Raw genomic sequence first — 14,383 nt, 5'->3', positions numbered from 1 at the left:
GCAGGATAGTTAACAGGAGTCCCGGGAATATTTTTACAGCGGATAATGCAACCCAAAGGCTGGGCCAGGATGAGGTTGGTTTTCCAGTCCCTGCAGACCAAGTCCATTGCTTTGCACATATTCAGTCCCCTGCCAAGTGCTTCAGCCAGTACCAGCTTGCCCAGCACTCGCTCTTGGCAGGCAAGAGATATGTTCATCTGCCTCCGGTGGGGGGGGGGGGTAAAAGTAACTAGGGTGGACAAGCATGGTTGGATACACAGTGGCAGTTAGGCTGGCCATCCTTCCCCTGCCTGGGAGAAGCACAAATGCTCCTGAGCCCTTGACCATTTATTGCAAAAGCACGATTTGTCTGCTTCCCCAAACGCCACATGGACCTGACACACTGGCAAGCTGGGGCCCCCTGCCTACCCAGCCCACCTGCTCCACGTCATCTCTGCCCCCCCAAGATTCTGTTTCCATGTTTCACTCAGATATTACCTGGCCACGTTTCTTCTGCTTCCCTCCGTGCTCCCCACCCCCTCTGCCAGTCCTTAATTTAGCCTTCTTCAACTGCGTGTTGAAAATGCACAGGGGTATATTTTTCTTTTATGTCACAGTTTCTTCCAGCCACCACTGCACTCTTTAGCCTTTGCAACGGCAGGGGGAAGGCAGGGCAAAGTGCAAAGAAGGGAGGAGGTGGGAGAGGGAGAGAATGAAGGACATCCTGGGGAGTAACCGCGAAAGAGCACACCAAGTCAACCAAAGACCCAAGGCCTAATTCCAGCCAGAAAGTCTTTGCACCATGTTGATTACATAGTGGAGGCTTTTACTTTTTCTCAAATCCTCAGTACTTCTCCCAGATGGGCAAAGGTGAGAGTTGGGAAAGATGGGAAGGGCCAGGAGAGTTCCACCGTGGGAACATGGTGGTGGTCTAGACCGTGCACTGGAGTCTCTGGCTGTAGCAAACTTCAGGGACAGTTAAGATACATCTTGCTTGGTTGCTCCTGCCTCCCCTACTGCTCTTGGATCAATACCAATGGCTTTCTTCAGACCAGCACACACACACACACACATGCACACACACACACTCACATGCATCTGCTCTCGTTATCAATATTAATAATCGTAACACAACAATAGAGATGAAGAAAGGGAAGCTAAGATGAACTGAGTGGAAATATAGGCTGGGGATTCTCAGAGTTGTCTGCTGAGGGAATACGAAGGCCCCAGGGCCTCACGGGCTCGATTTCCTACAATGTCCCTTCCCAGCCCCAGGTCTGTAGATTTGCCAGACCCAGTTGGTGCCAACCTGAATGGCCATCTTATTTGCCTCCAGGCTAGAGGTCATTATTAGTAATTGTATCTCTATGGAAGAGGCTTCTGGCTGCCTGCCAGCCCAAGGCCGCCTTTTCCTTTGCACTGCCCTGGGAAATGCCACCATCAGCACAAATGCTCCTGTTCCTGGGGAGGCCAGATATGGGGATGCTATGGAGTGTTCCTTGTTTAAGGCTGCTGGCCCCTCCACCTGAGGCTCCAACAGTCCATCCCTGCACCCCCTGGCTCTAAGACAGCCCTCACAGCTTCACAGACCTTGAGGATCACTTTCAGTCAGGAGGGCATAGCCGGGGCTCACTAAGAACCCAGAGGAATCTAAGACACCTCACTCTGGACTTCCAGTTTTTCTCCTCACAGGGGAGAGTTTCTGTCTCTTCTGAGAGATGGGTTTGATGTAGAAATGGCAAAACAGGAGCCTCCCTCCCTCACTTCAGGGCTTCCTGAAGTTGCTTCCTTTGGGCCTCTCTCTCACAGCCCGGTTTGAACAGGCCAACAGCTGAACCTTCCCAGGAGCAACTGTTGTGATGCTGGAAGAGCCCATGCCTTTCTTCTTCCCACATCCTCCTCTCTCCCTTCCCTCTGACCCACTGCAAATTTCCCAGTCTCCCTACCCCACCGTCCCTCCGAAAACCAGAGGGTCTCCAGCCTCATTAGAAAGACGTTTCCAGCTCTCAAAGACCCTGAGCCAACCCATCCATCCTGCTGTTACCACACTCAAGCCCGAAAACTGTGACCTCGGAAAGGATCAAAAAGACCCCAAGTCCTGAGGATGCTGGGGAAAGGAAGCCAATTCACAGACGGTCTCCAAGGCCCTTCTGACTACTCATAAATTAGATTCGGTGCAGTTGGGGTGCCAGTGGGGAGACTTGTGGACTTGGGACAAATAAAAACTATGAGATCCTCCCCTTCCTCAGCTGCGACAGATAAAGTTGAGCTCCTGGAACGGTCCAAGTGGGCAGCAAACAGCGAGGGACAGGGAGCCTTGTCTGTGCAGCCAGGTGGTGGGGAAAAGGCTGACCAGGCCCCTCTGCCTCTCTTTCCAGCTGCTAGAGTCAGGGCCAATGGGTCTAAGCACTGCAGCATCAATGCCCGAAACTGCCCCCACGCCAAAGGCTGCAGTTCAGGATCAAGCTCACTCTGCTGCCATCTGTCACCTGCCCCTAGACAATCTATACCACAGGGGCCTCAGTAACTTATGCCCAGATATTACAAGAACACTTCTCTGTGGGAGTGGGAAAATCCATGCGAACTCAGTTCAGAGCCTGGGGGGGGGGGTCCTTCCTACTTCCACTGGGAGAGGGGCACCAGTCTCATTCTCCCTCAGAGAGTCCTCGTTACCAACACTAATCCAGAGTCCAGGAGCCCAGCATCCTCCTTGTCCTCAGGTAGTCCTCTTTACCAACACTGATCCAGAGCCCAGGAGCCCAGAGGAAGGAAAGCCAGTCCAATGTCCACAGACAGGTAAAGGTTCAGCTTTTGTTTCTTTTTTCAGACAGTTTTGCTTTCCAGGACTGAGGAAAAAGCCTGTTGAGGTAACTGTTCACTCCCCCTGGCCCTCTGCTTACAACCCCAACCGCTCCCTTTGGGGGCTCTCACCCTCACTCAGGGATCCTTCCCCTCTCTTTGTTAGGTTTTGCCTGATTTTCTCACTAACCCCTGACTCCCCCCATCCCCCACCCCAGCTCAGGAATTCTGCCCTTCTAAAGGGACACCAGTCACCAGTAGCCAGGCCAGGGACTCAAACACTTGCAGTGGCCATGTGGGCGTGGCTATGGCCTAGGAGCCATAGCCTTAGACCCTTGGACCCTTGGACCCTTGGACCCTTGGACCATGACTTTGGAATTCCCTAAGGGGAACTAAGGATAGACATTAGTGAGGAGGAGCGGAGAGATTTCTCACCTCAGCACTTCCAAACCCAGAGGCAGAAGGCATGCAAGCGTCTTCAGGACCCTGTCTGGACCACTGCCAAGCATGGCTGCATTGCACCTGTGGGCTGGGAGAGGAAACTACCACCCTCTTCCAAGCCCGCTGCAGCCTAGCTGCAGGTGATCTTTCTTCCACCCACGGCAACTGCATAGGATTCCTAAACTTGAAACGTAATAACGATCGTTTTTCTTCTTTGAAGCACCTGAACTTTTAAATAGGTGGGCTGGAAGGAACTGTTCTTGAAGACTAAATATACCCAGAGTGGTACCCAGACCCTCCTTCCCCAGACACTGTTAAGCCTCCTTTCATTCTCTCTCTCTCTCTCTCTCTCTCTCTCTCTCTCTCTCTCTCTCTCTCTCTCTCTCTCTCTCTCTCTCTCTCTCTCTCTCCCCTACTCAGTTATCCACAGGACAGCCTCTGCTTCCTATCTGGCCTGGAGGCAAAGCCATATAGCAGCGTCTTGGGATCTGCTGGCTTCTGCCTCAGGAGGCCTGAGAAGGGTGACAGGAATGTCAGTTCCCTGTCAGGAACATCATTCCCGTTTCCTTACCGGGTTACCTGTCCTGTATTTGCTGCAGGCCCCAAATGCAGGGTCTCCAAAGAGTCGAAGAGGAAACGAGAGTTGATTTTTCAGCAGGGCTACTTCAGTCACCATATGAGGCTCGAAGGCTGTATTAGAACACAGTAACCCTGCTGGGGGATTTGAGGGGTGTTCAACCGCATCATTCCTTTCTCTTAGTGACCACTGCACAAAATGACAGTGGATACCACAGGCAGGAGGCCCCCTTTTTAGCAAGACCCACCCCAAGATCAGCATTACTCTAATATTCCCGGCTAGATTTCTAAACAGGCCACATTTCTCTACCTCACACATGTGGGCAGCAAGGCTCAGAGGGGCAAAGTCACTTGACCAGAGTTAACCAGCTTGAAAGTGATGCTACATTTGAACAAGAACACAGCGCCCTCCACAGAAGTCAACTCCCATTCCAAGGGGTTACTCATGCTGGTGTGTGTGTGTGTGTGTGTGTGTGTGTGTGTGTGTGTGTGTGTGTGTGCTTCTGTCTGTCTGCATGCACATGCACTTATGGTATCTTCATCCTCAAGTTCCCAGCCCCTGAACTCCTCCCATTACCACTCATGCCCAACCATGGTCTCCATGGCCACAGCCCTGGCTTAGGAGCCCTGACCACAGACAACCTGGCCCTTGATGTGGAAGCCTCTTCCATCAAGAGGGAGTTTCCAAGAGGGCGTCTAGCTTTGGCTAGCATTCACAAGAAGGTGGAGTCAGAAAGCATTGGGAGTTCCCACAAGGCAAGCTGGGCCCTGGTGATGGTTGTTTATACAACACTATTCTTTGGGCCCTCCCCATTGTCGCTGTGGAAAAGAAAAGGCAAGTGTCAGCAGTTCCATTTTACAGATGGGCAAATTGAGATTTGAGGATGCTAAGTGATTTGTCCAAGGCCACACACTGCTAGGGTAGAAGGGACATTAGAACCATGAACCAGTGCCCACCGCTCACTCCCGCACTTGGAGAAAGTGGGTCCCAATTTTACTTTAGTAGTGCCTTCTTTTTCTGACACAGGAGGTGGCTCTGGAGACCTGGTCTGTTGCACCCTGACAGGGCACCTCACATTGATCTGCTTTCCCCACTTCCTCCATGGGGAACCAAACCAAAGCCTCCAAAGCAGAATGGCTGAGCCCATTCTGCAGAACCCCAGGAGCCTTCCTTATGCAACCCAGAGCTCAGCCAGCCCAGCACTGTGGGCAGGCTCCCCCAGCTCCCACTGGCGCCATGGCTTGGCTAGGGAGGCCTGTTCCCCCTTAGCTTGGATGGGCAGAGCAAGCATGACTGGATATAGAACAGAAAGCCTCCCCCATTCGCCTTTCTGTAGAGAACAGACTCATGCACACTCCAGAAGGGGACCTGTCAAGTCTCAGAACCACAGTTTGGGGTTTTAGACTTGGTTTTTTTTCCACCTTTAAGCCAGTGTAGCATTCCAGAACATTTGGGCCTTTTTTCCTCCCTAAAATTAATTTAAAATGAATCCTCAACCAAGTAATTAGCCTTTGAGGATACCCTGCTTTAGGTTTTGTGGGAAGAGAGAGCGAGCCTGCAGAGTCCGAAGAGGGGATGTGCTACTCTGTGGAGATGACTCCCCCGCTCCAACCCTTCCCTGGGCCTTTAGAATCCACGCAGGCTCAGCAACCAGCAGGAGGAAGAAGAGAGCCTGTGAGGAAGGCAGAAATGCAGTCTGGACAAGGGCCCTTTAAGTGAGATCATTATATATGCATGTAACCAGCTCAGAGGCCACAGGGCCTGCAGGAGACCCCCACTCTCTTGCCACAGGTCACTCGGCAAAGGAGTTGGGGGCAGGGGAGCACACCGCTTGGATCCATGCCAGGCTGCCCCGGGTCCATGTGCCAAGAGCAATTAGCCAGGGGGAGGACGAGTCCTGTGGAGCGGCAGAGGCAATGCCGCATCTGGGCAGAGTGGCCCAACTAGCCCAGGTCTCCAGGGGCTTCTTCAGGAGCTGAAGACTAAAAATAACCCAGGCCTTTGTTACAAAGCTGCTGGACCACAGCGATGGAACTGATTTCAGGGAAGCCGAGCATGCGCGAGGGTCCTGCTCACTGAGACCTGCCCTTTGGGCAAATGATTTTTCCAGAAATGTGTCAGTTACCAAGCTGTTGCCGTGATCTGAAGACAGCCCACCCCACTGCAGCCCACAAGGCTGTCTCCCGGTACACAGAGTTCTCGGAATCGAGGCCTCCCCACCTCTTTCTCTAGAAACTTTCTTATTTCAAATAGGAGTCCGGCTCACACAGGGGAGCTTCCGCTACAAGAGCAGACGAGGGTTCTGAATCACCGCTACCAGGTCACAAGCAATCACCATGCTCAATGATCTAGTTAAGCAATGATCATCTCTCCGCCATTCTAAAATTCTCAGTCACATCTCAGTAGTCACTGGCAAACATATACTACACAGAAGGAGGAAATTGCCCCAGAAAGGAATTCACAGTGTAGCATTAACACTGAAGGGTTTCTCAAAGCTACACTCTCTCTAATCCAACATTGGACCATTGAACGGGCAGCCTTTGCCCGCTTCGCTGATGCTTGACTCCCACCAGCGGAAACTGAACCGGGCCTTGACACTCAACTCAGTCGGGAGGCACTGGAAATCTTCAGCACTTCCCTGTATTTGTAGGCTGTGGTTTGTCTCATCTCAAGGACACCACAGTTGTGAAGGTCAAGGAACCCCTGGGTCTGCTGCAAAGCTTCTCTTGTTGAACAGCAAATACGAACTGGTTATGCTTGGGTCCCGGTTTTTCCTCCCATCTCTCGGGCCCTCTCAACCCCTCATCAAGTGGTGGTGCAGTGGATCAAGACCATCCCAGCTGTGGAGGCCACTGCTGAGGTTCGAAAAACTACTTCTTTACCGAGAGGTTTCCAAGTTCCGTCTTCAAGATGGCCTCCAAACGCAGACATTTCTGGTGATGCTTGTAATAAAGTAACAACTTTTTCACAGCGTTTTGTTCCTCTGTGAGAGTTTAGGATGACGAGCCTAAGCTGAAGGTGAAGAGGCTGTGTGAAGGGATCTGAAAACACAAGAGACTTAAAAAAGAAAGAACACCATCAATACACAAGTGCTTGTGAGCAGTCACAAAATGGCTTCCTCTAAAATGGGAAGCCATGAGAGGGATACACTGTGAGGGCGAGCGTGAGGAAGGTTCCACAGGGCTGGGGCTGAACTGTTCTTCAGAAGTGCAAGCTCCCTCTGGTAGAAATGAGGAAGGACTGGCTGGATACCACGTGTGGGACTGGAGGGCGGGCGTAGGCAGGGCAGTAGGCGAGTCGAGACCTTGCCCTCTTGGTTCCGCGTCCATGTCCTTCTGTAACTACTCGTTTTCCTTACAGTTGTTCTGTGTGGATGTGCAGGAGGAGAGCTCCATCCGGATAGAACAGGGCTCCAGGTCAGCCTCTGACGGCACGTCACATTCTGTGACCTGAGGCCCTAGGCCTGGCAGCCAAAGGCTGAGGCTTTCTCTTTGAGCAGCTCCCAGCATAAATGGCAGCTCCAGCTTCCTATGAGAGACAACACAGCTTTAATAGCAGCCCTTCTCCTAACTCTTAGGCCCTAGTAATGGCTTTAATAGCTGCTAACTCCTATTTGTCTATGACTTCCATAATTCAGAGTCTCTGTTCTGAAGGCGCGTGAAGATGTGAAGGCGCTCAGAGGTAACAGAGGAACTATGTAAAGAGCCCCACCCCTCTGTCACGCCTCTTAGCCAGCCTTGGCACACCTGTACCAGTTCCCTTGGAAACTCACACCTCCCCACTGTTGCAGCCACACACCTGAGAAGCATCTCTTGACCCGTCAGCCGAAACACCATCCGGCTGCACTAGGCCTCAGTTTCCTCATGTGTCATCTGTGAGTGGTCCTACCTAACCTCATAGGGCCATGATGGTTAACTGAGACAAAGCCTGAACATCCCTTAGCACAAGGCCTGCACCACAGTGAGGGGACAATGAGAGCTGGGCGTGGCAGCTGCTGTGGTTGCTACTGTGGAGTTCATCATCGTTACCTTCTGGGGGCTCAGCCACGGGGGGATTTAAACAGTACATGTGATAGCCACGGTCACAGTCGTCGCAGAAGAGTAGCTGGTCCTGGCAGATACAAAAGAGGTTAAGTGAGGAGGAGAGAGATGCAGTTACTTGAGGGCAGTGGCTCCTCCCTCCCACTTATTCTTCTACTCTCATTTCTCTAACTCCCACCCGATGGCAATGACCTAATCCGTATTACACATAGATTGGAATCCCACTCTTCCCATCTGTGCAATGGGCAACAGTTGTACTGGATAGTAACATCCATTGTATCACACAACTCCTTCAGGATTTAAATGTAGATGTTAAGAAAAGTCTCTTCCCTGGCTTGAGCCTAGAGCCTGTGGCAGGGGGCAGGGGAAATTGGTTGGTTCTAGAAGCAGAAGATGGTAATACAGGCAAAGGGTTATAACAGCCTGAATTAAGGCTACAGCAGTGCCATGAGGAACAGTCACTGACTGGTGCGGTTGCCTGGGCTGTGGCATAGTCAGTCACTGAGCATGGGCAGGAAAGTGGCCATGGGGGGAGGAGAGAGAAAGGACAGCCTCAACTACAGATCCAAGGTCACCAGGGAGATGTCCTGGAGGATGGAGATCAGGACAGAGGTCTGGGCCCAAGATAAGGATTTGGAACTTGCTGGTGACTGGATGGCAAGTGAAGGTCGCAGAAGAGGAAGTCCAGGGTGTATGACAGCAGGTGCCTCTGAAAGGGTGTTCGTGGAGGGCTGTCCGTGAAATCATCCGCACAATTTTGCATATAGGTAGAAATGTGTATTTTGAGAAATGTGTATTTCTAAAAACAGAGTGAATTCGTGGCTTTCATAGAAGTCTCTGAAGTCTTTCCCCAAGGAAAGCCAAGAACACACTTTAACTCATGGGCATTAAGGGACAGCAGAGACCACAGAAACCAAAAGAAGCCCAGGCAGGGAAGAGGGCGAAAACCAAAACACCAGCTTGACTCCCACAAGGCACACCATGGCATCAGAGCCGAAGAAAGCTGTGGGACCAAACGATTTGGTTGTGTTACAAAGAGAAGTAACATGAGTGACGTCCTAAAGACATCAATAATCCCTACCATAGCACAGACACGAGGCTACAAAAAGGAGGGATACTGTAGACTGGGCCCCTCCTCCCCAAAATTCAAGCGTATGAGGGTCCAGCCACATTTGTCTTAAGTAGTTGTCTAGAATCACTGTCCCTTCTTTCTTGTCTACTTTTCAGGGCAATATTCGCTCATGCTAACACCCATGAAAAATGCAATTTCAAAGGAGTTCTAACCCCTAGATCTAAGAAACTGGATCCATTGATGGCTACAGAGCCAGTGAGATGAAAATCTCATTCTAGGCTCTGCAGGAGACCTTGTGAGAAAATCCCCAAGGTCCCAGAAACCACCCTGTTCATTTGTGGCCCTCTACTAAGGCTCTGTGTTAACACTCCCAGCAAGATTAAAGTCTAGAATCAACCCAAATGCCAGTCAGTAAGAGATGAGACTGACAGAGAACCATGAAGGCGTAAGGATGAAGACTATGGCTATAGGTTGCCATGAAGGAACTTCTAGGATATTCCGTGGGGGAAAAAAAAGAAGTGGAGAAAGCCTCCCTATCTCTTACAGCTTACTTCTGGATTGAATATGCAGCACACATGCTTACATTTAAACATAATGTAAAGACAAGCTTTATAATTTTTAAGAAGTCCTATGTAAGCAAAGGAGGAACTTAAGTTTGGAATTAGAAAATAGAAGCTAGGTTTTCTTAAATACATCATTCTTCCTAGATTTGTTTGTGGAACTATTTTGTAGAGTCAAAAACCAAAATTAAAATCTTACTATATCCTTAAAAGTGAATTGCTCATAAGTGAATATACTTGTCTATCTACCTAGAGACACAACTACATACAGAAACCATTTTGGGTAGTGACGTATCTTTTTTTATTTGGATTTTCCTTTTTTTTTTTTTTTTTTTTTTTTTTGGTTTTTCGAGACAGGGTTTCTCTGTGGTTTTGGAGCCTGTCCTGGAACTAGCTCTTGTAGACCAGGCTGGCCTCGAACTCACAGAGATCCGCCTGTTTCTGCCTCCCGAGTGCTGGGATTAAAGGCGTGCACCACCACCGCCCGGCTTGGATTTTCTTTTGAATCAGGGCCTTTCCGTGTAGTCTTGTCTAGCTTCAACCTTGTGATCCTTCTGCCTCTGCCACCAGAGTACCCAACTAATGATCTTAACAACCAAGCTAGATGTAAATGTGTGTGTATATTTTTAAGCAATTGTATTATTGATGATAATATTGGAACTGGTTAACTATCTATATTAGTTGGATGTTTATCAAATGTGTGATTGTGATAATACCATTGAGTAGCAAAACGTTTCACATGTTGAAGGAAAGTGTAGACATGAGATCAATGAATTAACAGCAAAACCACATAAATAGTCCTAAGCACAATCTAGAATTATTTGAATAAATAAATAGTGTATTACCTTCTAAATAACAAAAATATGTTCTAGATCTGCCACTGAAAATGTTCTAAAGCTGCAGGGAAATGGGGTGGTGGCACATGCCTTTAATCTCAGCACTTGGAAAGCAGAGGCCTGGGGTAGGATATCTCTTTGAGTTCAAGGCCAGCCTGGTCTTCATAAAGAGTTCCAGGCCAGCCAGGGTTACACAGATAAACACTGTCTCAAAAAAAAAAAAAGAAAAGAAAAGAAAGAAAGAAAGAAAGAAAGAAAGAAAGAAAAGGAAAGAAAGAAAGAAAGAAAAGAAAAGAAAAGAAAAGAAAAGAAAAGAAAAGAAAAGAAAAGAAAAGAAAAGAGAATGATCTGAATCAATGACAGACTAAAAATTAATCCCTCCGGACCAGCCAGAAGTCTTTGGGAAGTGGCTGGTTTCAAGACTGGCCCATGAAGTGCATAGAGATCTTTGTCCAAAAGCAAGAAAGCTATTGAAAGCTCTCAGGGAACTCAAGAACAATGGCAATGGGTTTTTGATCCTACTACACATACTGGCTTTGTGGAAGCCTAGGCAATTTGGATGCTCACCTCACTAGACCTGGATGGAGGTGGGGGGTCCTTGGACTTCCCACAGGGCAGGGAACCCTGATTGCTCTTTGGGCTGACGAGGGAGGGGGACTTGATCGAGGGAGGGGGAGGGAAATGGGAGGCGGTGGCGGGGAGGAGGCAGAAATCTTTAATAAATAAATAAATAAATAAATAAATAAAAAAGAAAACTCTCAGGATAGTGTCAAAAGAGCTTAATCTCCATGCTGAATGTTCCTGTGGTCCAAAGAGAATTTTAACTGCAATGGTTGGAAACAAAATATATTTAAGTTCTTCAGCACATAAAAATAGCATTTTTAAAACTTAGTCCCTTTGGAAGATATTAGGGAAATTGGACATTTTTGTTTATTTTGATACCATTTTAGACTTAGAGAAAAGTTGCAGAAATGATAGTTTCTCTATTCTGTCTTCTGCTCTCCTGAATAGTAACATCTTACAGTGTGTGGTAAAATTACAGAGTGGAGACTGCTGGTTTATAGGAAGAGCTTTAATGTCTCCATTTTCCCGCTTTTTTTCCCTAATAGCATTTGTGGGGGTCAGGTTTTCAGGGTTTTTGTTTGGTTGGTTTTTCTTTTACTTATTTATTGGCCGGGAATTGGGGTACATACTATAGCACCCTCATGGAAGTCAGAAGACAACTTAAAGGAGTCAGTTTACTCTTTCTACCATGTGGGTCCCGTGGATCAAAGTCCAGTCCTCAGGCTTGGAGGCAAGTACCCACTGAGCCATCTCACAGGCCTTCTTTGTTTGTATTTGGGGAGATAGAGTGTCATGTAGCCCAGGCTGGCCTCAAAATCCCTATGTAGCCGAGGACAACCTTAGACTCCTGGTCCTCCTCCACCTCCAAGTGCTAGGACCACAGGTGTGAGCTCCTACACCAGTTTACACAGAACTAGAGACAGAGCTTAAGGCTATGTGTATTAGAAGAACTCGACCAAGAAGAGCTACGACCCTAGGTTTCCTTTGTGGCCCTCAGTCTGTGACAGTTCCCCAGTTTATCTTCCTTCACCTCCCTCCTTTGCCTAGTTCCTTCCTCCTTTCCTTCCTCCCTCCTTTGCCGCCTTCCTCCATCCATTATTTCAACTTCATATATAAAAAGGGATATCTGTTATTCTTTATGTTACAAGCCAACAGTGTCATTATTTTCTTTCTCAGTTGTTCCTAGATTTGACAATTAAACATTCTTTCAGGTTGTTGGCTCTTGTGTCCTTTAGACACACACTGTCATTTTTTTTTTTAGCATAGCCCTGCTTTCTGACATCACAAGATATTCTAGGCATGTCCTGTGTAGCTGGTACCCCATCCCTGGCACTAGTCACTTCTATAAGAATCTTTGGCTCTTTTCACTAGGGAATACTGTGTGGAACCAATCTCTGGATGTTGGGTGTTCTCACTGCTTCTAGGTCCTTGCTAGGTTTGAAGATGGATAATGTTCCCTAAGGTTTACATAAGCTTTGTACCCAGGGCAATGGTGTATTGGAGAAGTGCTTGAGACCTCTAGGAGGTGGGGTCTCATCACAGGGCTTTAAATCACTGAAGATATACTTTGAAAGAGACTGTGGGACACTGGTCTTTATTTCTCTCTCTCTCTCTCTCTCTCTCTCTCTCTCTCTCTCTCTCTCTCTCTCTCTCTCTCTCTCTTTTGTTATATGAGCACTTTATTATTACATGCTTTCCCTGTTAAGTATCCTCACCAAAATCCCAAAGTAACTGGGCCACTTGATCTTGGACTGAAACTTTCATAACCTCCAAAGTTATGAGTTAAGTAATTCCTTCCTCTTTACAGATTAACTGGCACTTTACTGAAGCTGACTAACATAGTCTTCTTTGCCAACAGATCTGGGAAATATATATGTATATGTATAATACATATATATCATTCATATATGCTTATATGACCATATAAGCTCACTGAACATGAGTTTATACATGCACACACACACATGCACACACACTCCAATATAAAACCACAGGATTCAGGCTCTTCCCCTCCTCTTTTATGGTTATTCTTGCTCTGGGGTGTAGAACTATGACTCTCCATCATAATATTCAGCTATTCATTTAGACATATAAAGTCGCTTTCAGAATTACTAATCCATACACCCACAAAAATAAATTTCTTATCTGGGGCACAGCATTTGTGATGCAGCTGTGTCTGTCTTTAGTCTTGCAGCACACAGTCAAAACACCATTTTCCAAAACTACTTAGGCTGGTTCTTCTCCAGCTCCTCAGTCTGGTTCTGCTATCTGCTTGTTGTATAGATAGATTCATTGCTTTCTGTTTGCTCCATTTTAGCATCACTAGCCTCATGGTTAGCATTGAGTACGTATCTGTCTCTGAAACTTACTCTTGATTCAAGCTTTTCAAGTATCCCCAAGGTCATGCTGGTCATCCCTTATCCCCACCACTACCACATCATTGTATTTCTCCTCCCCATTTCCATCCACTCCTGAAGATATCCACTCCCGTTACCTCTTTGTTTATTCGTTTGTATAAGTACACAGATACATGTGTAGTTCCTCATATAGCCCTTTCCTTCCAATAAACACAGCCTACCATCAATAGATAGCAAAATCAACTTTGGTTTTGTCCATGTATCATGGAAATTATTACACATCCATGCACAGATATCCTTCCCATCCTCTACACGGCTTCCCGGCACAGCTGTGCCAATATCTATCTGATTATTTGTCTATGCATGTACATTGAGGTTATTTCTGATATTTTAATTAATAAACCATCTCACAGACATATACTTCTGTAGTAGTAGGATGTATCCTTCAGTGTAGACTCCCACAGATGGCTCAGTCAAAAGTTAAGTGTGTCATAGTTTTGTTAGAGATCACCAAATCCCCCTCCCCAGAAGGACCATGCCACTTTGCATTCCCTCTAATACTAGATGCAGGAACTAATTTTTCTACAGTTTTTCTATATTTTTTTCATATATTGTTATAGTTGAAAAAATTTTGCCCATCAGATAGGCGAGAAACGGGATCTTGGTTTTGCTTTGAGTTTCTTTCATTGTGGGTGTGTTTGAGTATTTATTTCAATGTTCAAAGGTCATTTTTATATTGTTTATGAATCATCATTCATGTCTGCTTCTCCTTGTCTACCAAGTTCCTGGTTTTATATTTCTCATTTATCAGAGTTCTTTACATCCTGAGTTCATTGGAACTTCACCTGCACCTGCTACAGGTACGTTCTCCAGGCTTGTCAGTCATCCTTCGACTGACTCGTGGTTTTTGACTATGCAAATTTCCAGAGTCTAATTTTTCAATATTTCATTCTATTGTTTCTCTATTTTGAATCAACTGGAAAACTTTTCCTGGAGTTGAAGAAAAAGAGGAATCTGGTGTTGGTCTGGTCTTAGTTTTGACATTTAAAATCCCAGTCTATTCAGAGATTGTTCTTATGTCTGGGTGTGAGATACGAAACTAATTTTGTCTTCTCCCAAACGACTCCCCTATTGTCCCAGCATCATTCATTAAAAAGT

General features: G+C 47.2%; 1 protein-coding gene across 1 annotated transcript in view; it reads right to left on the bottom strand.

Moving 5' to 3' along the window:
- Positions 1–3,034: 3,034 nt before the first annotated feature.
- Dpf3 (double PHD fingers 3) overlaps positions 3,035–14,383 on the bottom strand; it is a 268,414-nt gene continuing 257,065 nt past the window's right edge. Inside the window, exons 10-11 of the mRNA XM_057782334.1 lie at positions 7,825–7,906; positions 3,035–7,324 (exon numbers count right to left, since the gene is read on the bottom strand). Coding sequence (XP_057638317.1) covers positions 7,254–7,324; positions 7,825–7,906 — 153 coding nt within the window. The 3' untranslated portion in view covers positions 3,035–7,253. The remainder of the gene's footprint in view (positions 7,325–7,824; positions 7,907–14,383) is intronic.

Source organism: Chionomys nivalis, chromosome 10, assembly GCF_950005125.1.
Source record: "Chionomys nivalis chromosome 10, mChiNiv1.1, whole genome shotgun sequence".
NCBI classification, from domain to species: domain Eukaryota; kingdom Metazoa; phylum Chordata; class Mammalia; order Rodentia; family Cricetidae; genus Chionomys; species Chionomys nivalis.
Note: the sequence above shows the minus strand (reverse complement) of the source record. Positions and strands in the feature narration are given on the sequence as shown.